We start from the raw sequence: 25,653 nt of genomic DNA on the forward strand, positions 1-25,653 counted from the left end.
CGGGCTGTGCTTTGGGTTAGGGTTAGATGTCTGCTGATCGGGCTGTGCATTGGGTTAGGGTTAGATGTCTGCTGGGCGGGCTGTGCATTGGGTTATGGTTAGGGTTAGATGTCTGCTGATCGGGCTGTGCATTGGGTTAGGGTTAGATGGCTGTGCATTGGGTTAGGGTTAGGGTTAAATGTCTGCTGGGCGGGCTGTGCATTGGTCTTGTGTACCGAAGAATTGGAAAGGTGGCCGAGCTGGGTAGGGCAGTTGGGGTGATACATCAGAATATGGACATGACCTTGGAACAGGTCAGCGACCTGCAGAGCAGAGAGCCATGATGGACAGAGAGGAGGAATAGCCATATTGCTATCCCTCGCTCTAAAAACGAATCTGAATTCCCCCCCCACCACCACCCCCCCCTCCATTGACAATCTCCACAAGAAGAAAAGAATCCTCTTGAACCTTGAGTAGAGCTACAGTCACTGTGTGTTGAGTAGAGCTACAGTCACTGTGTGTTGAGTAGAGCTACAGTCACTGTGTTGTGAGTAGAGCTACAGTCACTGTGTTGAGTAGAGCTACAGTCACTGTGTGTTGAGTAGAGCTACAGTCACTGTGTTGTGAGTAGAGCTACAGTCACTGTGTGTTGTGTAGAGCTACAGTCACTGTGAGTTGAGTAGAGCTACAGTCACTGTGTGTTGTGAGTAGAGCTACAGTCACTGTGTGTTGAGTAGAGCTACAGTCACTGTGAGTTGAGTAGAGCTACAGTCACTGTGAGTTGAGTAGAGCTACAGTCACTGTGTTGAGTAGAGCTACAGTCACTGTGTTGAGTAGAGCTACAGTCACTGTGTGTTGAGTAGAGCTACAGTCACTGTGTGTTGAGTAGAGCTACAGTCACTGTGAGTTGAGTAGAGCTACAGTCACTGTGTTGTGAGTAGAGCTACAGTCACTGTGTGTTGAGTAGAGCTACAGTCACTGTGTGTTGAGTAGAGCTACAGTCACTGTGTTGTGAGTAGAGCTACAGTCACTGTGTTGAGTAGAGCTACAGTCACTGTGTGTTGAGTAGAGCTACAGTCACTGTGTGTTGAGTAGAGCTACAGTCACTGTGTGTTGAGTAGAGCTACAGTCACTGTGTGTTGAGTAGAGCTACAGTCACTGTGTGTTGAGTAGAGCTACAGTCACTGTGTTGAGTAGAGCTACAGTCACTGTGTTGTGAGTAGAGCTACAGTCACTGTGTTGAGTAGAGCTACAGTCACTGTGTTGTGAGTAGAGCTACAGTCACTGTGTGTTGTGAGTAGAGCTACAGTCACTGTGTGTTGAGTAGAGCTACAGTCACTGTGAGTTGAGTAGAGCTACAGTCACTGTGAGTTGTGAGTAGAGCTACAGTCACTGTGTGTTGAGTAGAGCTACAGTCACTGTGTGTTGAGTAGAGCTACAGTCACTGTGTGTTGAGTAGAGCTACAGTCACTGTGTGTTGAGTAGAGCTACAGTCACTGTGTGTTGAGTAGAGCTACAGTCACTGTGTGTTGAGTAGAGCTACAGTCACTGTGTGTTGAGTAGAGCTACAGTCACTGTGTGTTGAGTAGAGCTACAGTCACTGTGTTGTGAGTAGAGCTACAGTCACTGTGTGTTGAGTAGAGCTACAGTCACTGTGAGTTGAGTAGAGCTACAGTCACTGTGAGTTGAGTAGAGCTACAGTCACTGTGTGTTGAGTAGAGCTACAGTCACTGTGTGTTGAGTAGAGCTACAGTCACTGTGAGTTGAGTAGAGCTACAGTCACTGTGTTGTGAGTAGAGCTACAGTCACTGTGTGTTGAGTAGAGCTACAGTCACTGTGTGTTGAGTAGAGCTACAGTCACTGTGTGTTGAGTAGAGCTACAGTCACTGTGTTGTGAGTAGAGCTACAGTCACTGTGAGTTGAGTAGAGCTACAGTCACTGTGTGTTGAGTAGAGCTACAGTCACTGTGAGTTGAGTAGAGCTACAGTCACTGTGTGTTGAGTAGAGCTACAGTCACTGTGTTGTGAGTAGAGCTACAGTCACTGTGTGTTGAGTAGAGCTACAGTCACTGTGAGTTGTGAGTAGAGCTACAGTCACTGTGTGTTGAGTAGAGCTACAGTCACTGTGTTGTGAGTAGAGCTACAGTCACTGTGTGTTATGTAGAGCTACAGTCACTGTGTGTTATGTAGAGCTACAGTCACTGTGAGTTGAGTAGAGCTACAGTCACTGTGTGTTGAGTAGAGCTACAGTCACTGTGTGTTGAGTAGAGCTACAGTCACTGTGAGTTGAGTAGAGCTACAGTCACTGTGTTGTGAGTAGAGCTACAGTCACTGTGTGTTGAGTAGAGCTACAGTCACTGTGAGTTGAGTAGAGCTACAGTCACTGTGAGTTGTGAGTAGAGCTACAGTCACTGTGTGTTGAGTAGAGCTACAGTCACTGTGTTGTGAGTAGAGCTACAGTCACTGTGTGTTATGTAGAGCTACAGTCACTGTGTGTTATGTAGAGCTACAGTCACTGTGAGTTGAGTAGAGCTACAGTCACTGTGTGTTGTGAGTAGAGCTACAGTCACTGTGTGTTGAGTAGAGCTACAGTCACTGTGTTGTGAGTAGAGCTACAGTCACTGTGTGTTGAGTAGAGCTACAGTCACTGTGTGTTGAGTAGAGCTACAGTCACTGTGTGTTGAGTAGAGCTACAGTCACTGTGAGTTGAGTAGAGCTACAGTCACTGTGTGTTGAGTAGAGCTACAGTCACTGTGAGTTGAGTAGAGCTACAGTCACTGTGTGTTGAGTAGAGCTACAGTCACTGTGTGTTGAGTAGAGCTACAGTCACTGTGTGTTGAGTAGAGCTACAGTCACTGTGTTGAGTAGAGCTACAGTCACTGTGTGTTGAGTAGAGCTACAGTCACTGTGTTGAGTATAGCTACAGTCACTGTGTGTTGAGTAGAGCTACAGTCACTGTGTGTTGAGTAGAGCTACAGTCACTGAGTGTTGAGTAGAGCTACAGTCACTGTGAGTTGAGTAGAGCTACAGTCACTGTGTGTTGAGTAGAGCTACAGTCACTGAGTGTTGAGTAGAGCTACAGTCACTGTGAGTTGAGTAGAGCTACAGTCACTGTGTGTTGAGTAGAGCTACAGTCACTGTGTTGTGAGTAGAGCTACAGTCACTGTGTTGAGTAGAGCTACAGTCAATGTGTGTTGAGTAGAGCTACAGTCACTGTGTTGTGAGTAGAGCTACAGTCACTGTGTGTTGAGTAGAGCTACAGTCACTGTGTTGAGTAGAGCTACAGTCACTGTGTTGAGTAGAGCTACAGTCACTGTGTGTTGAGTAGAGCTACAGTCACTGTGTTGAGTAGAGCTACAGTCACTGTGTGTTGAGTAGAGCTACAGTCACTGTGTTGAGTAGAGCTACAGTCACTGTGTGTTGAGTAGAGCTACAGTCACTGTGTTGAGTAGAGCTACAGTCACTGTGTGTTGAGTAGAGCTACAGTCACTGTGTTGAGTAGAGCTACAGTCACTGTGTGTTGAGTAGAGCTACAGTCACTGTGTTGAGTAGAGCTACAGTCACTGTGTTGAGTAGAGCTACAGTCACTGTGTGTTGAGTAGAGCTACAGTCACTGAGTGTTGAGTAGAGCTACAGTCACTGTGAGTTGAGTAGAGCTACAGTCACTGTGTGTTGAGTAGAGCTACAGTCACTGTGAGTTGAGTAGAGCTACAGTCACTGTGTTGTGAGTAGAGCTACAGTCACTGTGAGTTGAGTAGAGCTACAGTCACTGTGAGTTGAGTAGAGCTACAGTCACTGTGTGTTGAGTAGAGCTACAGTCACTGTGAGTTGAGTAGAGCTACAGTCACTGTGTGTTGAGTAGAGCTACAGTCACTGTGAGTTGAGTAGAGCTACAGTCACTGTGTGTTGAGTAGAGCTACAGTCACTGTGTGTTGAGTAGAGCTACAGTCACTGTGTTGTGAGTAGAGCTACAGTCACTGTGTTGAGTAGAGCTACAGTCACTGTGTTGTGAGTAGAGCTACAGTCACTGTGAGTTGTGAGTAGAGCTACAGTCACTGTGTGTTGAGTAGAGCTACAGTCACTGTGTGTTGAGTAGAGCTACAGTCACTGTGTTGAGTAGAGCTACAGTCACTGTGTTGTGAGTAGAGCTACAGTCACTGTGTGTTGAGTAGAGCTACAGTCACTGTGTTGTGAGTAGAGCTACAGTCACTGTGTGTTGAGTAGAGCTACAGTCACTGTGAGTTGTGAGTAGAGCTACAGTCACTGTGTGTTGAGTAGAGCTACAGTCACTGTGAGTTGTGAGTAGAGCTACAGTCACTGTGTGTTGAGTAGAGCTACAGTCACTGTGTGTTGAGTAGAGCTACAGTCACTGTGTGTTGAGTAGAGCTACAGTCACTGTGTGTTGAGTAGAGCTACAGTCACTGTGTGTTGAGTAGAGCTACAGTCACTGTGTGTTGAGTAGAGCTACAGTCACTGTGTGTTGAGTAGAGCTACAGTCACTGTGTGTTGAGTAGAGCTACAGTCACTGTGTTGTGAGTAGAGCTACAGTCACTGTGTGTTGTGAGTAGAGCTACAGTCACTGTGAGTTGAGTAGAGCTACAGTCACTGTGTGTTGAGTAGAGCTACAGTCACTGTGTGTTGAGTAGAGCTACAGTCACTGTGAGTTGAGTAGAGCTACAGTCACTGTGTTGTGAGTAGAGCTACAGTCACTGTGTGTTGAGTAGAGCTACAGTCCCTGTGTGTTGAGTAGAGCTACAGTCACTGTGTGTTGTGAGTAGAGCTACAGTCACTGTGTGTTGTGAGTAGAGCTACAGTCACTGTGTGTTGTGAGTAGAGCTACAGTCACTGTGAGTTGAGTAGAGCTACAGTCACTGTGTTGTGAGTAGAGCTACAGTCACTGTGTGTTGAGTAGAGCTACAGTCACTGTGTGTTGTGAGTAGAGCTACAGTCACTGTGTGTTGTGAGTAGAGCTACAGTCACTGTGTGTTGTGTAGAGCTACAGTCACTGTGTGTTGAGTAGAGCTACAGTCACTGTGTGTTGAGTAGAGCTACAGTCACTGTGAGTTGAGTAGAGCTACAGTCACTGTGAGTTGAGTAGAGCTACAGTCACTGTGTGTTGAGTAGAGCTACAGTCACTGTGTGTTGAGTAGAGCTACAGTCACTGTGAGTTGAGTAGAGCTACAGTCACTGTGAGTTGAGTAGAGCTACAGTCACTGTGAGTTGAGTAGAGCTACAGTCACTGTGTTGAGTAGAGCTACAGTCACTGTGAGTTGAGTAGAGCTACAGTCACTGTGTGTTGAGTAGAGCTACAGTCACTGTGTGTTGAGTAGAGCTACAGTCACTGTGTGTTGAGTAGAGCTACAGTCACTGTGAGTTGAGTAGAGCTACAGTCACTGAGTGTTGAGTAGAGCTACAGTCACTGTGTTGAGTAGAGCTACAGTCACTGTGTGTTGAGTAGAGCTACAGTCACTGTGAGTTGAGTAGAGCTACAGTCACTGTGTGTTGAGTAGAGCTACAGTCACTGTGAGTTGAGTAGAGCTACAGTCACTGTGTTGAGTAGAGCTACAGTCACTGTGAGTTGAGTAGAGCTACAGTCACTGTGTGTTGAGTAGAGCTACAGTCACTGTGTGTTGTGAGTAGAGCTACAGTCACTGTGAGTTGAGTAGAGCTACAGTCACTGTGTTGAGTAGAGCTACAGTCACTGTGAGTTGAGTAGAGCTACAGTCACTGTGTGTTGAGTAGAGCTACAGTCACTGTGAGTTGAGTAGAGCTACAGTCACTGTGTTGAGTAGAGCTACAGTCACTGTGAGTTGAGTAGAGCTACAGTCACTGTGTTGTGAGTAGAGCTACAGTCACTGTGAGTTGAGTAGAGCTACAGTCACTGTGTTGAGTAGAGCTACAGTCACTGTGAGTTGAGTAGAGCTACAGTCACTGTGAGTTGAGTAGAGCTACAGTCACTGTGTGTTGAGTAGAGCTACAGTCACTGTGTGTTGAGTAGAGCTACAGTCACTGTGTTGAGTAGAGCTACAGTCACTGTGAGTTGAGTAGAGCTACAGTCACTGTGTGTTGAGTAGAGCTACAGTCACTGTGTGTTGAGTAGAGCTACAGTCACTGTGTTGAGTAGAGCTACAGTCACTGTGTTGAGTAGAGCTACAGTCACTGTGAGTTGAGTAGAGCTACAGTCACTGTGAGTTGAGTAGAGCTACAGTCACTGTGTTGTGAGTAGAGCTACAGTCACTGTGAGTTGAGTAGAGCTACAGTCACTGTGTTGAGTAGAGCTACAGTCACTGTGAGTTGAGTAGAGCTACAGTCACTGTGTGTTGAGTAGAGCTACAGTCACTGTGAGTTGAGTAGAGCTACAGTCACTGTGTGTTGAGTAGAGCTACAGTCACTGTGTGTTGAGTAGAGCTACAGTCACTGTGTTGAGTAGAGCTACAGTCACTGTGAGTTGAGTAGAGCTACAGTCACTGTGAGTTGAGTAGAGCTACAGTCACTGTGAGTTGAGTAGAGCTACAGTCACTGTGAGTTGAGTAGAGCTACAGTCACTGTGAGTTGAGTAGAGCTACAGTCACTGTGTGTTGAGTAGAGCTACAGTCACTGTGAGTTGAGTAGAGCTACAGTCACTGTGTTGAGTAGAGCTACAGTCACTGTGTGTTGAGTAGAGCTACAGTCACTGTGTGTTGAGTAGAGCTACAGTCACTGTGTGTTGTGAGTAGAGCTACAGTCAGTCACTGCAAAATACTTTCTGAAACGTCTATGGGGGAAAATGAAAGGGGGCGGGACTGAGAGGGGGCGGGACTGAGAGTGGGCGGAACTGAGAGGGGGACTATGAGGGGGTGGGACTGCAACACTATAATATCAACATAACGTTAACTACATCATTAACCTTACCTTTAGCGATGTCCAGCTTCTCAGCCTGAGAGATTCCATACTCCTAAACAGAAATACAAGTAATACACACCAATTATTAAGTTATAACACATTATACATTATACTATGCGCACAACTTATTATTAAATTATATAACAGCATTACCTGTGGTATGACGATGTCGGCCAGGGCCTTGGACAGTCGGTAGATCTCCATGGTATGGGTCAGGCCCAGGGAGCCGTTGTGTTGAACGTCGTACTTGATGCAGTCGTAGATGTCGGGGATCTTACTGATGTTGTAGCGTCCGTTCTTCATCCTGAAGTCCTTCTCCAGCTTGGACCATCGCCTGAGCATCAGCTCCAACGTCTCACTGTGGTACAGCTGGATGTCTGTTTATAATATTAATATTATATTAATAAACATTATATTCATTATATTAACATTAACATCACTGTGGTACAGCTGGATGTCTGTTTATAATATTAATATTATATTAATAAACATTAACATTATATTAATGACATTAATATTCACATCACTGTGGTACAGCTGGATGTCTGTTTATAATATTAATATAATATTAATAAACATTAACATTATATTAATGACATTAATATTCACATCACTGTGGTACAGCTGGATGTCTGTTTATAATATTAATATTATATTAACATTAACATTATATTAATGACATTAATATTCACATCACTGTGGTACAGCTGGATGTCTGTTTATAATATTAATATTATATTAATAAACATTAACATTATATTAATGACATTAATATTCACATCACTGTGGTACAGCTGGATGTCTGTTTATAATATTAATATTATATTAACATTAACATTATATTAATAACATTAATATTCACATCACTGTGGTACAGCTGGATGTCTGTTTATAATATTAATATTATATTAATAATAATTAACATTATATTAATTACATTAATATTCACATCACTGTGGTACAGCTGGATGTCTGTTTATAATATTAATATTATATTAATAAACATTAACATTATATTAATAACATTCATATTCACATCACTGTGGTACAGCTGGATGTCTGTTTATAATATTAATATTATATTAATAAACATTAACATTATATTAATGACATTAATATTCACATCACTGTGGTACAGCTGGATGTCTGTTTATAATATTAATATTATATTAATAAACATTAACATTATATTAATAACATTCATATTCACATCACTGTGGTACAGCTGGATGTCTGTTTATAATATCAATATAATATTAATAAATATTAACATTATATTAATTATATTAACATTAACATCACTGTGGTACAGCTGGATGTCTGTATATATATATATATATATATATATATATATATATATATATATAATAACATCAGTTAATTAACATTAATGACACCAGTTAATTAACATGAATAACACCAGTTAATTAACATGAATGACATCAGTTAATTTACATGAATAACATCAGTTAATTAACATGAATGACATCAGTTAATTTACATTAATGACATCAGTTAATTAACATGAATAACATCAGTTAATTAACATGAATAACATCAGTTAATTAACATGAATAACATCAGTTAATTAACATAAATAACATCAGTTAATTAACATTAATGAGTCTCAGTATGAGCTCCAACGCCTCGCTGTGGTCCAGCTGGATGTCTGTTAGATTAAATACAGGAACATTATGGTACCAGATACGTTTTGTTTGTCCATCTTGTGTCGTGTTGTGTTAGCATTAGCGTTAGGAACATCATCGTACCAGCTAAGTTCGGGTTGTCCATCTTGTGTTGCGTTAGCATTAGCTTTAGGAAACATCGTACACGATAAGTTAGGGTCGTCCATCTTGTGTCAAGAGCTGCAGTGTTGTGTTGTGTTAGAGTTATGGTTCGGTTTAGTGTTAAGATTAGCATTAGCGTTAGAGTTAGCGTTAGGGTTAGGAACATTATCATACCAGCTAAGTTGGGTCATCCATCTTGTGTCGTGTTGTGTTAGCATTAGCATCAGGAACATTATCGTACCAGCTAAGTTCGGGTTGTCCATCTTGTGTCGGATCTGCAGTGTGAGCTTCTGGATCAGAGAGTAAATCTTGTCGCACGTTTTCACCGGATTCTGGATCATCTGCATGGACTGCACCAGAGAGAGCCCTCTGGTGGGGGCGAGCTGTAATGACAATAAAGATATATACGGATCATCTGCCTCTAGTGGTGGCCAGCTGTAATGACAATAAAGATATATACGGATCATCTGCCTCTAGTGGTGGCCAGCTGTAATGACAATAAAGATATATACGGATCATCTGCCTCTAGTGGTGGCCAGCTGTAATGACAATAAAGATATATACGGATCATCTGCCTCTAGTGGTGGCCAGCTGTAATGACAATAAAGATATATACAGATCATCTGCCTCTAGTGGTGGCCAGCTGTAATGACAATAAAGATATATACGGATCATCTGCCTCTAGTGGTGGCCAGCTGTAATGACAATAAAGATATATACGGATCATCTGCCTCTAGTGGTGGCCAGCTGTAATGACAATAAAGATATATACGGATCATCTGCCTCTAGTGGTGGCCAGCTGTAATGACAATAAAGATATATACGGATCATCTGCCTCTAGTGGTGGCCAGCTGTAATGACAATAAAGATATATACGGATCATCTGCCTCTAGTGGTGGCCAGCTGTAATGACAATAAAGATATATACGGATCATCTGCCTCTAGTGGTGGCCAGCTGTAATGACAATAAAGATATATACGGATCATCTGCCTCTAGTGGTGGCCAGCTGTAATGACAATAAAGATATATACGGATCATCTGCCTCTAGTGGTGGCCAGCTGTAATGACAATAATATATGGTGGGGAGAGGACAGAGTGCAGACTATATATATATATATATAGTAGGGGACCTAGCACCCTCTAGTGGACATACCTTGTCATAGTCCTCTGCAGTGAAGTCTCTGTCTCTCTGCATGATGTCGTGCAATCTGGTTTTAACCCTTTGCTGACAGCTGCTCAGAGAGTCACTGTCGCTGTCCAGGAGACCGTTCATGTTGGCGCTCTTTACCATCTGGACCAGGATGGGAGTCAGCTCGCCCTCTAGAGCCAGGAGGCCCTAAAATATATAAATACATGTATAAATACATGTATAAATACATGTATAAATACACCATCTGGACCAGGATTGGAGTCAGCTCGCCCTCTAGAGCCAGGAGGCCCTAAAATATATAAATACATATAAATACATGTATAAATACATGTATAAATACATGAATAAATACACCATCTGGACCAGGATTGGAGTCAGCTCGCCCTCTAGAGGCAGGAGGCCCTAAAATATATATATAAATTAAGCCTGTCAAAGTTAACGCGTTAAGCGTAAACGCAAATGCATTTTAACGGCGTCAATTTAATTGACGCGCGGTTAACACAACGCGCGTGTGTGTGTGTTACGTTGTATTAAAAACTTAAAAACTATCTGTTCAATCACGCTGTCTGATCTTTAACCCAATCTGATATATAGATAGATATACATAGATATAGATACTATAGATAGAAATAGATATAGATATATATAGATAGGTAACCTTAGCGAAGGCAGCAGCAGTCATCTGGACACGCCCCTCGTCAGAGGCGTAGATATAGATATAGATAGATAGGTAACCTTAGCGAAGGCAGCAGCAGTCATCTGGACACGCCCCTCGTCAGAGGCGTAGATATAGATATATATATAGGTAACCTTAGCGAAGGCAGCAGCAGTCATCTGGACACGCCCCTCGTCAGAGGCGTAGATATAGATATATATAGATAGGTAACCTTAGCGAAGGCAGCAGCAGTCATCTGGACACGCCCCTCGTCAGAGGCGTAGATATAGATATATATAGATAGGTAACCTTAGCGAAGGCAGCAGCAGTCATCTGGACACGCCCCTCGTCAGAGGCGTAGATATAGATATATATAGATAGGTAACCTTAGCGAAGGCAGCAGCAGTCATCTGGACACGCCCCTCGTCAGAGGCGTAGATATAGATATATATAGATAGGTAACCTTAGCGAAGGCAGCAGCAGTCATCTGGACACGCCCCTCGTCAGAGGCGTAGATATAGATATATATAGATAGGTAACCTTAGCGAAGGCAGCAGCAGTCATCTGGACACGCCCCTCGTCAGAGGCGTAGATATAGATATATATAGATAGGTAACCTTAGCGAAGGCAGCAGCAGTCATCTGGACACGCCCCTCGTCAGAGGCGTAGATATAGATATATATAGATAGGTAACCTTAGCGAAGGCAGCAGCAGTCATCTGGACACGCCCCTCGTCAGAGGCGTAGATATAGATATATATAGATAGGTAACCTTAGCGAAGGCAGCAGCAGTCATCTGGACACGCCCCTCGTCAGAGGCGTAGATACAGATATATATAGATAGGTAACCTTAGCGAAGGCAGCAGCAGTCATCTGGACACGCCCCTCGTCAGAGGCGTAGATCTTCAGGTCGTGACGGTACGTGCTGTGCAGCCGCAGGAGGCCACACCCCGGGAAGCCTGCGTAGTCACCTGACAATGACATCATCATTACTATTAGAATTATTATTATTAATGATCTACAGCTGCTCCTGAGTCTGTTGTAGATATAATAGAGTGCATTCTAAAACGGGTAGTCCCAATACTTCATTCTGATTGGCTGGTTACCATCAAGTGACCGGTGTAAATTTCACCGATAACCCACTCCTTCAATCACTTTGTATCATCCTGCAGCCTTGTAGCTGAACTGGGGAAGGGGAGCGCTTGATTGCTTTACAAACACATGCCGTGCGGGCGTCTAAGCACCGCCCGGCTCATATGACTGTGAATGTGGGGCTCCAGGCAGCCCCGTAAAGACATCAAGCGCTATTCTCCCGTCACATAGGCTACTTGCCGAGCAAAACAAGGAAGTGTTGTAGCTCTGGCTCGCTCGCTCTAGTGGAGCAAAGCGTAGCTACTTTTGTGAATGTAATAGTTTTATTAGTTTAATATTGCTATATGTTTGTAACCGTTTTAGAAAAGCAATAAGCCACTCGAGGTCCCAGCTCACCGGGTATTTTACACTGGCTGGGGGCGTAGAAGACCCTCCACTGCGCGTCGGGTCTGCCTACGCCCCCAGCCAGTGTAAAATACCCGCTAACCTGAGACCTCTCGTGGCTTATTGCTTAAGTACCCACCCTGGCCTCCAGGGAAAATATAGTTACAATAGATAGGGTGCAGTACCCACCCTGGCCTCCAGGGTACATGCAGCGGAAGGCTTTTCCTAGTTCCTCAGCTTGGACTCTTCCTGCTGGAGTCAGCTCACCCCCCCACTTCAATACCAGCAGCAAACTGCTGGGGGCGCTGTGGAGCTGTGTGTCTGCACGCACACGCACACACACACACACACACACACACACACACACACACACTTCGATTTCTTTATTTGAATCCACAAATCACAATTAATTTTACAAGGAAACAAATACAACGGGGTTGACAGTTCATGTCCACTTAAGGATACACATGGCACCTCCTTCTCCACACAGACAAACTGCCTAGAACAGCCCAAACAGAGCTCAGTATTTGGCAAGTTGATTGGCTTTGCTTTTTGTCATGCCAGCTATTCTTAGGCCACTCATGGTCAGTTTATGCACACGGCCCAGGCTTCCGAATATCAGTATGGCAAATCTACAGCGATACCCCAAGTTTGTTACTTCCAAGTAATGGTTGATACTTAGAATGTTTATCTTGGAATGCCTGGTCCATGTACAAATCAAAGACACAGCCCACCTCCAGAATCAGGACCACCTGTATTTGGGTAAAGTGGTGATAATATAAGAACACATTGAGCTGTATTTGGGTAAAGTGGTGATAATATAAGAACACATTGAGCTGTATTTGGGTAAAGTGGTGATAATATAAAATGGTAAATACATAGTGCATTTATATAGCGCCTCTATCCAAAGCGGTTTACATAGATTGTGCATTACATTCACCCATTCACACACACATTCACACACCGATGGCGGCAGAAACCATGCAAGGCACCAACCAGCACATCAGGAGCAATTAGGGGTTCAGTGTCTTGCTCAAGGACACTTCGACACTAACTCTGGGGGAGCCCGGGTTTGAACTGGCAACCTTGGCTTGCGGTTACCATCCGGTCACTCTACCCCTGAGCCACCGCCGCTGAGGAATCCACCACTCTACCCCGGATTGAGGGTAGCTACTGGGACATAAGTGGAGACTTGATCACCCCAGCTGGGTCACCTGAATGATGGGTATGATGTTCGAGAGATCCGAAACCCCGATGACCTTGAGATACATCTCTGAGGATACGTCTCAGGTGCATCCATGCCATGTTTTTTTTGTTATAAGAACACGTTGAGCTGTATCTGGGTAAAGTGAGTAAAGTGAGTTTCACTAGGTTTTCACTAGGTTTTGACTGGATTGCTGAATTCCTACAATGCCCATAATGCTTTAGTGCACTTCCCGTCCTTGTGGAGAGGGGGGGAGGCTGCATGGAGGTGTGAATTTGTAGTCCAGGAAGGAAGTGAGACCACATTTCCATGACAGGTTTTTGGTCATGAACATGAGTTAACTCATTCTAGACGGGAACCCCTTTTGGTGTTTCTAGCATGAGGTTATACTTTAGCTATTGAAAAATAGCAGATCTACAAGCTCGTAGCGCGGCACCGAGTGCCGCGTATTACATAATACTTCTTGGGGTCCTTGACATGAAATATTGAGCAGAACCGACTGTCAGGATTTAGAAGACTCATTTTAAATGTCGACGTAATGTTTAAACCTAAATGGTTTAAACATTACCTTCTTCCTTACTGGAGGCCTTGGGGCAGCCATAGGGAAGGTTTAGACTAACTAACTAACCCTGGAGAAGGTTAAAACATTACCTTCCTCCTCTAACTAACCCTGGAGAAGGTTAAAACATTACCTTCCTCCTCTAACTAACCCTGGAGAAGGTTAAAACATTACCTTCCTCCTCTAACTAACCCTGGAGAAGGTTAAAACATTACCTTCCTCCTCTAACTAACCTTGGAGAAGGTTAAAACATTACCTTCCTCCTCTAACTAACCCTGGAGAAGGTTAAAATATTACCTTTCTCCTCTAACTAACCCTGGAGAAGGTTAAAACATTACCTTCCTCCTCACTGGAGGCCTTGGGGCAGCCATGGGGAAGGTAGGTCAGCTGCACTTTACGATTGATGCCGGAAAAATGGCCGTACCTGAAAGGGAAAGGTTTGCTTTTATTCTGAAAGAGACGTAATGTTAAAGGGACATTTCACCGCTGAGAGAAAATGCAGTCACTCAATGTTAATAGTATTTGTAGTAGACAACAGTAACACAATTTGAAATGTGCATCCTATGGCCAGGCCTGGCCAGGCTATGAGTCTGGCCCTTAGAGTATATATGAATAGAGACAGCACCCGGAGGAAACCCTGAGGCGAAATGGACATAGTGGCCGAATTTGGTGTTGCCCCCTGGCCCCAAACACATGAACGCGCTGGTCTGTTGACTATCATACGTTCATGATGACACGTGAACGCTGTTTCATACGTGAACGCACGTGAACGCGTGCCATGATAGTCAACGGCAGTGCGTTCATGTGTTTGGGTCCAATCCATCCCAGAATGCACTCTGTTCCTACCCGGAAGGAGGAGTGAAATTGCCTCATGTGCTTTAGAGCAACTTAATGCAAGTGGATGGAGGAGAACTCCAACTTAATGCAAGTGGATGGAGGAGAACTCCAACTTAATGCAGGTGGATGGAGGAGAACTTGGGTTCCGTCTCTATTCATATATACTCTAGTCTAAGGTCTGGCCCCACCAGGCTATGAGTTTCCAGCTGCTTAGCTTACTGTACATCTCCAGACATACTGTTAAACAGTTTAAGAGCCATAAACGTCAAGACGTCTAATTGCCAATTATGTACCAGATGCCACGGACGACAAGATGTCTTCCCTTGGGAATAAACAAAAAAAAATCCTCTAATCTGGTGTACAGGTGATGACATGCACATTACATGCATAATAGAATTACAAATTCTTTCTTTCTTTATAATGGGAGAATTGGCACTCAAAGCCTAAACTGGTGACCACCAGGTGACACTGAAAGTTATTAATATAAGATGATAATTCTTACATCTCCAGGACAGTCTTCAGCTGCTCCAGCTTGGCTTTGGATTCCTCAATCTCAGAATCTGTGTTCTGATCCAGTTCCACCAACAGCTGCCGAGCGATGTCCAGCACTTCCTTGATTTATGAACAGATTTCAGAATTACAGTACATTTCAGAATTACAGTACATTTCAAACACAACACCATGTTCAATTCATCATAACATTTATAGACGTACAAAAATACACTTCTGTTAATGATATGAAAGAAAATCACACCCGTGTGAAGTGAGGGGCGCTCTTATCATCGTACATCATCACATTCAGTGCTCAGCCAATGACATAATCAGAAAAGTAATTCCGGCCAATTTTTTTTTTAAGATATTTTTTTTGCGGCTTACGCCTTTTATTGATTTTGTAAGGGACAGATAGTAGGCTGACAGGAAACGGGAGAGAGATGGGGGGATGACATGCGGTAAAGGCCGTGTCGGGTCCGGGAGTCGAACCCGCGGCACACCGCGACTGGATCACCAGTCCGGTGCCCAGACCGTTACGCTACGGCCTGGGCCGGCCAATCACTTTTTATCCTCAATATGTACTTTGCTCATCCAATCAAATCATCGCTATGGGGTGATCAGCCAATCAAATCATCAACAAAGCTGGTTGGTTGTTCAGTTTGACCCACCAGTTTTGGAGGTATGGCTTATAGAGTAATGTCTTGCAGAGAAACAGCCAGCTGAAAAAACAGGCTTGAAAGGTTCACTTCTGTGGTCTCTAACATTACACCTAGCTACATGTTTAAGCATTTATTTCATATTTACATGTCTTCTGTGAACTCCAACATTACACCTAGCTACATGTTTAAGCATTTATTTCATATTTACATGTCTTCTGTGAACTCCAACATTACACCTAGCTACATGTTTAGGCATTTATTTCATATTTACATGTCTTCTGTGAACTCCAACATTACACCTAGCTACATGTTTAAGCATTTATTTCATATTTACATGTCTTCTGTGAACTCCAACATTACACCTAGCTACATGTTTAGGCATTGATGTACTAACTTGTAACTGCTTTGGCTTCTTTAACTTCAGTTTTCCACTCTTGTATCCGTCACACTTCTCAAAGAGCTCGAAGAACCTGGAGGACAGACAGACAGACAGACAGACAGACAGACAGACAGACAGACAGACAGACAGACAGACAGACAGACAGACAGACAGACAGACAGACAGACAGACAGACAGACAGACAATGCAATACATCATTTAGTTCCATGCATGACAAAGCTAGAGAAATCATTATTTAAACCAATACTTTAAACCTACAATCTTGCACGCATGCACGCACGCACACACACACACACACACACACACACACACACACACACACACACACACACACACACACACACACACACACACACACACACACACACACACACACACACACACACACACACACACACACACACACACACACACTCCTTAGATCCTCATGTGTTATTATGTTCACCTCTGGTGTCGAACCTCCATCTTCATTTTCTGCTTGGGAGTTCTGTCTCCATGACGAATGACAGCGATGACACACCGTAACTCCATCCTATTAATAACATTACAACACAAAGTAACTCCATCCTATTAATAACATTACAACACACAGTAACTCCATCCTATTAATAACATTACAACACACCGTAACTCCATCCTATTAATAACATTACAACATACGGTAACTCCATCCTATTAATAACATTACAACACACAGTAACTCCATCCTATTAATAACATTACAACACACAGTAACTCCATCCTATTAATAACATTACAACACACCGTAACTCCATCCTATTAATAACATTACAACACACAGTAACTCCATCCTATTAATAACATTACAACACACAGTAACTCCATCCTATTAATAACATTACAACACACAGTAACTCCATCCTATTAATAACATTACAACACACAGTAACTCCATCCTATTAATAACATTACAACACACAGTAACTCCATCCTATTAATAACATTACAACACACAGTAACTCCATCCTATTAATAACATTACAACACACAGTAACTCCATCCTATTAATAACATTACAACACACGGTAACTCCATCCTATTAATAACATTACAACACACAGTAACTCCATCCTATTAATAACAATACAACACACAGTAACTCCATCCTATTAAAAACATTACAACACACAGTAACTCCATCCTATTAATAACATTACAACACACAGTAACTCCATCTTATTAATAACATTACAACACACAGTAACTCCATCCTATTAATAACATTACAACATACCGTAACTCCATCCTATTAATAACATTACAACACACAGTAACTCCATCCTATTAATAACATTACAAAATACAGTAACTCCATCCTATTAATAACATTACAACACACAGTAACTCCATCCTATTAACAACATTACAACACACAGTAACTCCATCCTATTAATAACATTACAACACACAGTAACTCCATCCTATTAATAACATTACAACACACAGTAACTCCATCCTATTAATAACATTACAACACACAGTAACTCCATCCTATTAATAACATTACAACACACAGTAACTCCATCCTATTAATAACATTACAACACACAGTAACTCCATCCTATTAATAACATTACAACACACAGTAACTCCATCCTATTAATAACATTACAACACACAGTAACTCCATCCTATTAATAACATTACAACACACAGTAACTCCATCCTATTAATAACATTACAACATACGGTAACTCCATCCTATTAATAACATTACAACACACAGTAACTCCATCCTATTAATAACATTACAACACACAGTAACTCCATCCTATTAATAACATTACAACACACAGTAACTCCATCCTATTAATAACATTACAACATACGGTAACTCCATCCTATTAATAACATTACAACACACAGTAACTCCATCCTATTAATAACATTACAACACACAGTAACTCCATCCTATTAATAACATTACAACACACAGTAACTCCATCCTATTAATAACATTACAACACACAGTAACTCCATCCTATTAATAACATTACAACATACGGTAACTCCATCCTATTAATAACATTACAACACACAGTAACTCCATCCTATTAATAACATTACAACACACAGTAACTCCATCCTATTAATAACATTACAACACACAGTAACTCCATCCTATTAATAACATTACAACACACAGTAACTCCATCCTATTAATAACATTACAACACACAGTAACTCCATCCTATTAATAACATTACAACACACAGTAACTCCATCCTATTAATAACATTACAACACACGGTAACTCCATCCTATTAATAACATTACAACACACAGTAACTCCATCCTATTAATAACAATACAACACACAGTAACTCCATCCTATTAAAAACATTACAACACACAGTAACTCCATCCTATTAATAACATTACAACACACAGTAACTCCATCTTATTAATAACATTACAACACACAGTAACTCCATCCTATTAATAACATTACAACATACCGTAACTCCATCCTATTAATAACATTACAACACACAGTAACTCCATCCTATTAATAACATTACAAAATACAGTAACTCCATCCTATTAATAACATTACAACACACAGTAACTCCATCCTATTAACAACATTACAACACACAGTAACTCCATCCTATTAATAACATTACAACACACAGTAACTCCATCCTATTAATAACATTACAACACACAGTAACTCCATCCTATTAATAACATTACAACACACAGTAACTCCATCCTATTAATAACATTACAACACACAGTAACTCCATCCTATTAATAACATTACAACACACAGTAACTCCATCCTATTAATAACATTACAACACACAGTAACTCCATCCTATTAATAACATTACAACACACAGTAACTCCATCCTATTAATAACATTACAACACACAGTAACTCCATCCTATTAATAACATTACAACATACGGTAACTCCATCCTATTAATAACATTACAACACACAGTAACTCCATCCTATTAATAACATTACAACACACAGTAACTCCATCCTATTAATAACATTACAACACACAGTAACTCCATCCTATTAATAACATTACAACATACGGTAACTCCATCCTATTAATAACATTACAACACACAGTAACTCCATCCTATTAATAACATTACAACACACAGTAACTCCATCCTATTAATAACATTACAACACACAGTAACTCCATCCTATTAATAACATTACAACACACAGTAACTCCATCCTATTAATAACATTACAACATACGGTAACTCCATCCTATTAATAACATTACAACACACAGTAACTCCATCCTATTAATAACATTACAACACACAGTAACTCCATCCTATTAATAACATTACAACACACAGTAACTCCATCCTATTAATAACATTACAACACACAGTAACTCCATCCTATTAATAACATTACAACACACAGTAACTCCATCCTATTAATAACATTACAACACACAGTAACTCCATCCTATTAATAACATTACAACACACAGTAACTCCATCCTATTAATAACATTACAACACACAGTAACTCCATCCTATTAATAACATTACAACACACAGTAACTCCATCCTATTAATAACATTACAACACACAGTAACTCCATCCTATTAATAACATTACAACACACAGTAACTCCATCCTATTAATAACATTACAACACACAGTAACTCCATCCTATTAATAACATTACAACACACAGTAACTCCATCCTATTAATAACATTACAACACACAGTAACTCCATCCTATTAATAACATTACAACATACGGTAACTCCATCCTATTAATAACATTACAACACACAGTAACTCCATCCTATTAATAACATTACAACACACAGTAACTCCATCCTATTAATAACATTACAACACACAGTAACTCCATCCTATTAATAACATTACAACACACAGTAACTCCATCCTATTAATAACAATACAACACACAGTAACTCCATCCTATTAATAACATTACAACACACAGTAACTCCATCCTATTAATAACATTACAACACACGGTAACTCCATCCTATTAATAACATTACAACACACGGTAACTCCATCCTATTAATAACATTACAACACACGGTAACTCCATCCTATTAATAACATTACAACACACAGTAACTCCATCCTATTAATAACATTACAACACACGGTAACTCCATCCTATTAATAACATTACAACACACAGTAACTCCATCCTATTAATAACAATACAACACACGGTAACTCCATCCTATTAATAACATTACAACACACAGTAACTCCATCCTATTAATAACATTACAACACACAGTAACTCCATCCTATTAATAACATTACAACACACAGTAACTCCATCCTATTAATAACATTACAACATACGGTAACTCCATCCTATTAATAACATTACAACACACAGTAACTCCATCCTATTAATAACATTACAACACACAGTAACTCCATCCTATTAATAACATTACAACACACAGTAACTCCATCCTATTAATAACATTACAACACACAGTAACTCCATCCTATTAATAACATTACAACACACCGTAACTCCATCCTATTAATAACATTACAACACACAGTAACTCCATCCTATTAATATCATTACAACACACCGTAACTCCATCCTATTAATAACATTACAACACACAGTAACTCCATCCTATTAATAACATTACAACACACAGTAACTCCATCCTATTAATAACATTACAACACACAGTAACTCCATCCTATTAACACAATTTTTACATACGACGCATGAGGCCGTCATAAGGATTAGATAAAATTAGTGCCTTCGACGTGTCTGTGCGATCAGACAACTCCGGCACCTCAGAACTCCTATTTTGATGCACTAAAAGTGTTAGTAACATTACAACACACAGTGGGCTGTATTTTGCGTGTCTTAAGTACCAGGTCTTATTCCCTAACTTGAGTAAACTAAAGACCTGGAGGGCGTGATCAATGCCATTTGGCTATTCTGAGTGGCCAAATGGCATTGATCACACCTCCAGGTCTTTAGTTTACTCAAGTTAGGGAATAAGACCTGGTACTTAAGACACGCAAAATACAGCCCAGTAACTCCATCCTATTAATAACATTACAACACACCCCCCGTACCCCCCGCCTATGGGACATTGTCTGCCATCTAGGAACATGTTCGTACCCCCCGCCTATGGGACATTGTCTGCCATCTAGGAACATGTTCGTACCCCCCAGCCTATGGGACGTTGTCTGCCATCTAGGAACATGTTCGTACCCCCCACCTATGGGACGTTGTCTGCCATCTAGGAACATGTTCGTACCCCCCAGCCTATGGGACGTTGTCTGCCATCTAGGAACATGTTCGTACCCCCCAGCCTATGGGTCGTCATACCTAAAGCTTTACAGTACACCATGTGAAGCGATTGAGCTGAAAATAAGCTTTTAACATTGGCCAGGTTGCTGGGCAACGCCTCCGTCACCCCTAGCACCAGGATCTTTGCACCTTCCCCCCCCCCCATTTACCTCCAGTCAAAGTAGGATGTTCAAAGCCTCATAACTCAGGATCTATGAGAGCTGTCCATGGTTCTGAATCTACGAGAGCTGACCATGGTTCTGAATCCACGAGAGCTGTCCGTGATTATTCTGATGCATCCCAAGGTTCGGATGTCATTTGTGATTTCGTACCGCGTCGCTCCCGACGTGTTAACGTTTCGGTCCAAAGATAAACAGCGTGAGCTAGTGCTAATGATAGCCGATGGTTACAATGGGTTAGGGTTAGGGTTCTCCATGCCCGGTAACGCAGAAAGTAATCTGCCAAAAACAAAGCAGAGCTCATAGAGTGGCATACAGGCACAGTACTTTCAGTCGCCACTTGGTGGCAGACAAAGAGTTACAGGTATACTCACATGGTGCCAGAGGTCGTAAGGTTAAAGGTCATCAGAGGTCACTCACATGGTGCCAGAGGTGGTGGGGACGATAGGGATGTCTTCAGCCTCCAGAGGGATGGACCAGGGGATCTGGAACTGTGGAGCCAGTTCTCTCATGATGATGTTCCTGTTATTAATATATAGAGTTACTATAGTCTATTATATATAAATATATAGTTTATATAGAGTTGTGGTACCTGGTCTTACTGCAGTACTGATCTGAAGTCAGCTTGTGGTACCTGGCCTTACTGCAGTACTGACCTGAAGTCAGCTGGTGGTACCTGGTCTTACTGCAGTACTGACCTGAAGTCAGCTGGTGGTACCTGGCCTTACTGCAGTACTGACCTGAAGTCAGCTGGTGGTACCTGGTCTTACTGCAGTACTGACCTGAAGTCAGCTGGTGGTACCTGGTCTTACTGCAGTACTGACCTGAAGTCAGCTGGTGTGGTAGGTGGCCTAACTGCAGTACTGACCTGAAGTCAGCTTGTGGTACCTGGTCTTACTGCAGTACTGACCTGAAGTCAGCTGGTGGTACCTGGCCTAACTGCAGTACTGACCTGAAGTCAGCTTGTGGTACCTGGCCTTACTGCAGTACTGACCTGAAGTCAGCTGGTGGTACCTGGTCGTACTGACCTGAAGTCAGCTGGTGGTACCTGGCCTTACTGCAGTACTGACCTGAAGTCAGCTTGTGGTACCTGGCCTTACTGCAGTACTGACCTGAAGTCAGCTTGTGGTACCTGGCCTTACTGCAGTACTGACCTGAAGTCAGCTGGTGTGGTACCTGGTCTTACTACAGTACTGACCTGAAGTCAGCTTGTGGTACCTGGCCTTACTGCAGTACTGACCTGAAGTCAGCTGGTGGTACCTGGTCTTACTGCAGTACTGACCTGAAGTCAGCTTGTGGTACCTGGCCTTACTACAGTACTGACCTGAAGTCAGCTTGTGGTACCTGGCCTTACTGCAGTACTGACCTGAAGTCAGCTGGTGTGGTAGGTGGCCTTACTGCAGTCATGCAAGTGTTAAAGACAACATTGTGTTGGCTAATGTGTGGCTACTGTTCTCAGGTTTCAGCTGTAGACCAATAGCCAATAGTCATCGTAGTACTGACCCCAGTAGTAGTATTAGTAGTAGTAGTAGTAGTATTAGTAGTATTTAGGTAGTATTACCCTAGTATTTTGGCGCAGTCGTCGTAGTACTTCATGGAGTTCTTGACGAAGCTGAAACCGTTGACGTCGCAGACATACGACTGGCCGTTGGCGCGCAGCAGGTCGAAGCCACACACCGTCTGCTGTAAGAGTACATTAATATTACATTAATATTACATTAATATTACATTAATATTAAATTAATATTACATTAATATTACATTAATATTACATTAATATTACATTAATGACATTATTATTACATTAATATGACATTAATATGACATTATTATGACATTAATATGACATTAATATGACATTAATATGACATTAATATGAAATTAATATGACATTCATATGGCATTAATATGACATTAATATGACATTAATGACATTAATATTACATTAATATTACAGACCGTCTGCTGTTAAAATACATTAATAGTACATATAAACATTATGGCAGCTTATTTTTATCCCACGATTTTGCAACCCATTTTTTCACCCAGTGTCAATGATCTAATGTAATCCTAATGTAATGTAATTGGCAGAAGAAGCGGAAAGACCTCATGCTTCCTTCTATGCATGAGGAGTCCAAGCTGCTTATTTTCACCTGCCGGGGGGTAACACTAAGCAGCAGGACGAAGACGCACACGGTTTGCTGATTAATCTAACATTTAACCTCTAAAGATGAATGATATCCTTTCATCTATTCTAGTTACTAGAGCTGTCATTCATCTATTCTAGTTACTAGAGCTGTCATTCATCTATTCTATAATCTATAATCTAGATACTAAAGATATAAGTGAAAACATTTAGAAAGGACAGCTTTAATCTAAAGATAAGTGAAAACATTTTGAAAGGACAGCTTTAATCTAAAGATAAGTGAAAACGTTTAGAAAGGACAGCTTTAATCTCAAATTCTCAATAATCTCATAAAAGTGAGGAAAAATAGCCGCCAGCGGGACAGAAACAACGTTTCAACCAAACACTCGCCCGCCTGCCCGCCTGCAATATAATTGTGTTTCTTTTTTTTGCAACTTATTGTTTTTATTGTCATTGCCGGGGTAAACAGTACATTTTATACAAAGCACAACATCATTAGGTTCCCATTGTCTCCTTAAAGAGACAGTGTTTACGTTCTGTGTTTCTAACCTTGAACGCCAGACAGACCTTCCAGGCGATGAGCTTCTCTCTGGCGTTGAGAATGACAGGATAACGAACCTGTAGGGGGCAGTGTTACACTGTGTCTGTATCTGTGGCGTTGAGAATGACAGTGCCTACAGTCTGGAGCAACGGAAGCTCTGATCACGAGTACAATATAAATGCTTCCGTCGTACAGTCTGGAGCAACGGAAGCTCTGATCATGAGTCAAATATAAATGCTTCCGTCGTACAGTCTGGAGCAACGGAAGCTCTGATCATGAGTCAAATATAAATGCTTCCGTCGTACAGTCTGGAGCAATGGAAGCTCTGATCATGAGTCAAATATAAATGCTTCCGTCGTACAGTCTGGAGCAATGGAAGCTGGTAGTATTAGTAGGATTAGTAGTAGTACTAACCTCCTTGCCTTCGCTGTCTCTCTCCACCTTACCGTCCAGCGCTGGAGACTTCCTTGCCTCTGCATGGGCGTAGTCTGGTCCCACGGTGTATACCTGATGTACAAATACACATATATACATACATATATAAACATACAATAAATACATACATATATACAAACATATATATACACATATATACATACAATCAGGGCCGCTTTTTGTGTAGTGCGCCCCAACCAGCCACGGGGCCCCAACCAGCCACGGGGCCCCAACCAACCACGGGGCCCCAACCAGCCACGGGGCAGGTCTATGGGAAGAGCAGGTCTATGGGGAGAGCAGGTCTATGGGGAGAGCAGGTCTATGGGGAGAGCAGGTCTATGGGAAGAGCAGGTCTATGGGGAGAGCAGGTCTATGGGGAGAGCAGGTCTATGGGGAGAGCAGGTCTATGGGAAGAGCAGGTCTATGGGAAGAGCAGGTCTATGGGGTTACCTTGACGTCGGTGCCGTCGGTGGGCATGAACTCTTCGTAAATGTACGATCCCGTTTTCCTCACGTTGCTCTCAGGAGAGTAAACGCTGCTGCGACTTCCGATCTACCAAAAAACACATGAAGAAGAAGAAGCAATACAACACATGAAGAAGAGTTGATCTACCATACAACACATGAAGAAGAGTTGATCTACCATACAACACATGAAGAAGAGTTGATCTACCATACAACACATGAAGACGAGTTGATCTACCATACAACACATGAAGAAGAGTTGATCTACCATACAACACATGAAGAAGAGTTGATCTACCATACAACACATGAAGAAGAGTTGATCTACAATAGTGTAAAAGAGACTTCTCTTGTCCAGTTCACACTGTGTAAAGAGACTTCTCTAGTCCAGTTCACACTGTGTAAAAGAGACTTATCTTGTCCAGTTCACACTGTGTAAAGAGACTTCTCTAGTCCAGTTCACACTGTGTAA

The 25,653-nt window shown here is 41.8% G+C and overlaps 1 protein-coding gene across 1 annotated transcript in view; it reads right to left on the reverse strand.

Annotated features, from left to right (window-relative positions):
* The window catches only part of LOC310879557 (inositol hexakisphosphate and diphosphoinositol-pentakisphosphate kinase 2-like), a gene marked incomplete at its 3' end in the record, with an annotated part of 71,002 nt that overhangs the window by 30,944 nt on the left and 14,405 nt on the right, over positions 1-25,653 (reverse strand). The window contains exons 8-22 of the mRNA XM_083794332.1: positions 25,168-25,269; positions 24,697-24,789; positions 24,291-24,359; positions 23,157-23,278; positions 22,016-22,117; positions 16,525-16,611; positions 16,074-16,149; positions 15,031-15,140; positions 14,030-14,115; positions 12,118-12,249; positions 11,302-11,423; positions 9,802-9,984; positions 8,889-9,030; positions 7,014-7,237; positions 6,870-6,912 (exon numbers count right to left, since the gene is read on the reverse strand). Coding sequence (XP_083650458.1) covers positions 6,870-6,912; positions 7,014-7,237; positions 8,889-9,030; positions 9,802-9,984; positions 11,302-11,423; positions 12,118-12,249; positions 14,030-14,115; positions 15,031-15,140; positions 16,074-16,149; positions 16,525-16,611; positions 22,016-22,117; positions 23,157-23,278; positions 24,291-24,359; positions 24,697-24,789; positions 25,168-25,269 — 1,693 coding nt within the window. The remainder of the gene's footprint in view (positions 1-6,869; positions 6,913-7,013; positions 7,238-8,888; positions 9,031-9,801; positions 9,985-11,301; positions 11,424-12,117; positions 12,250-14,029; positions 14,116-15,030; positions 15,141-16,073; positions 16,150-16,524; positions 16,612-22,015; positions 22,118-23,156; positions 23,279-24,290; positions 24,360-24,696; positions 24,790-25,167; positions 25,270-25,653) is intronic.

The sequence above is a fragment of the Protomyctophum parallelum genome, assembly GCF_964188405.1.
Source record: "Protomyctophum parallelum genome assembly, chromosome: 21".
Taxonomy (NCBI): Eukaryota; Metazoa; Chordata; class Actinopteri; order Myctophiformes; family Myctophidae; genus Protomyctophum; species Protomyctophum parallelum.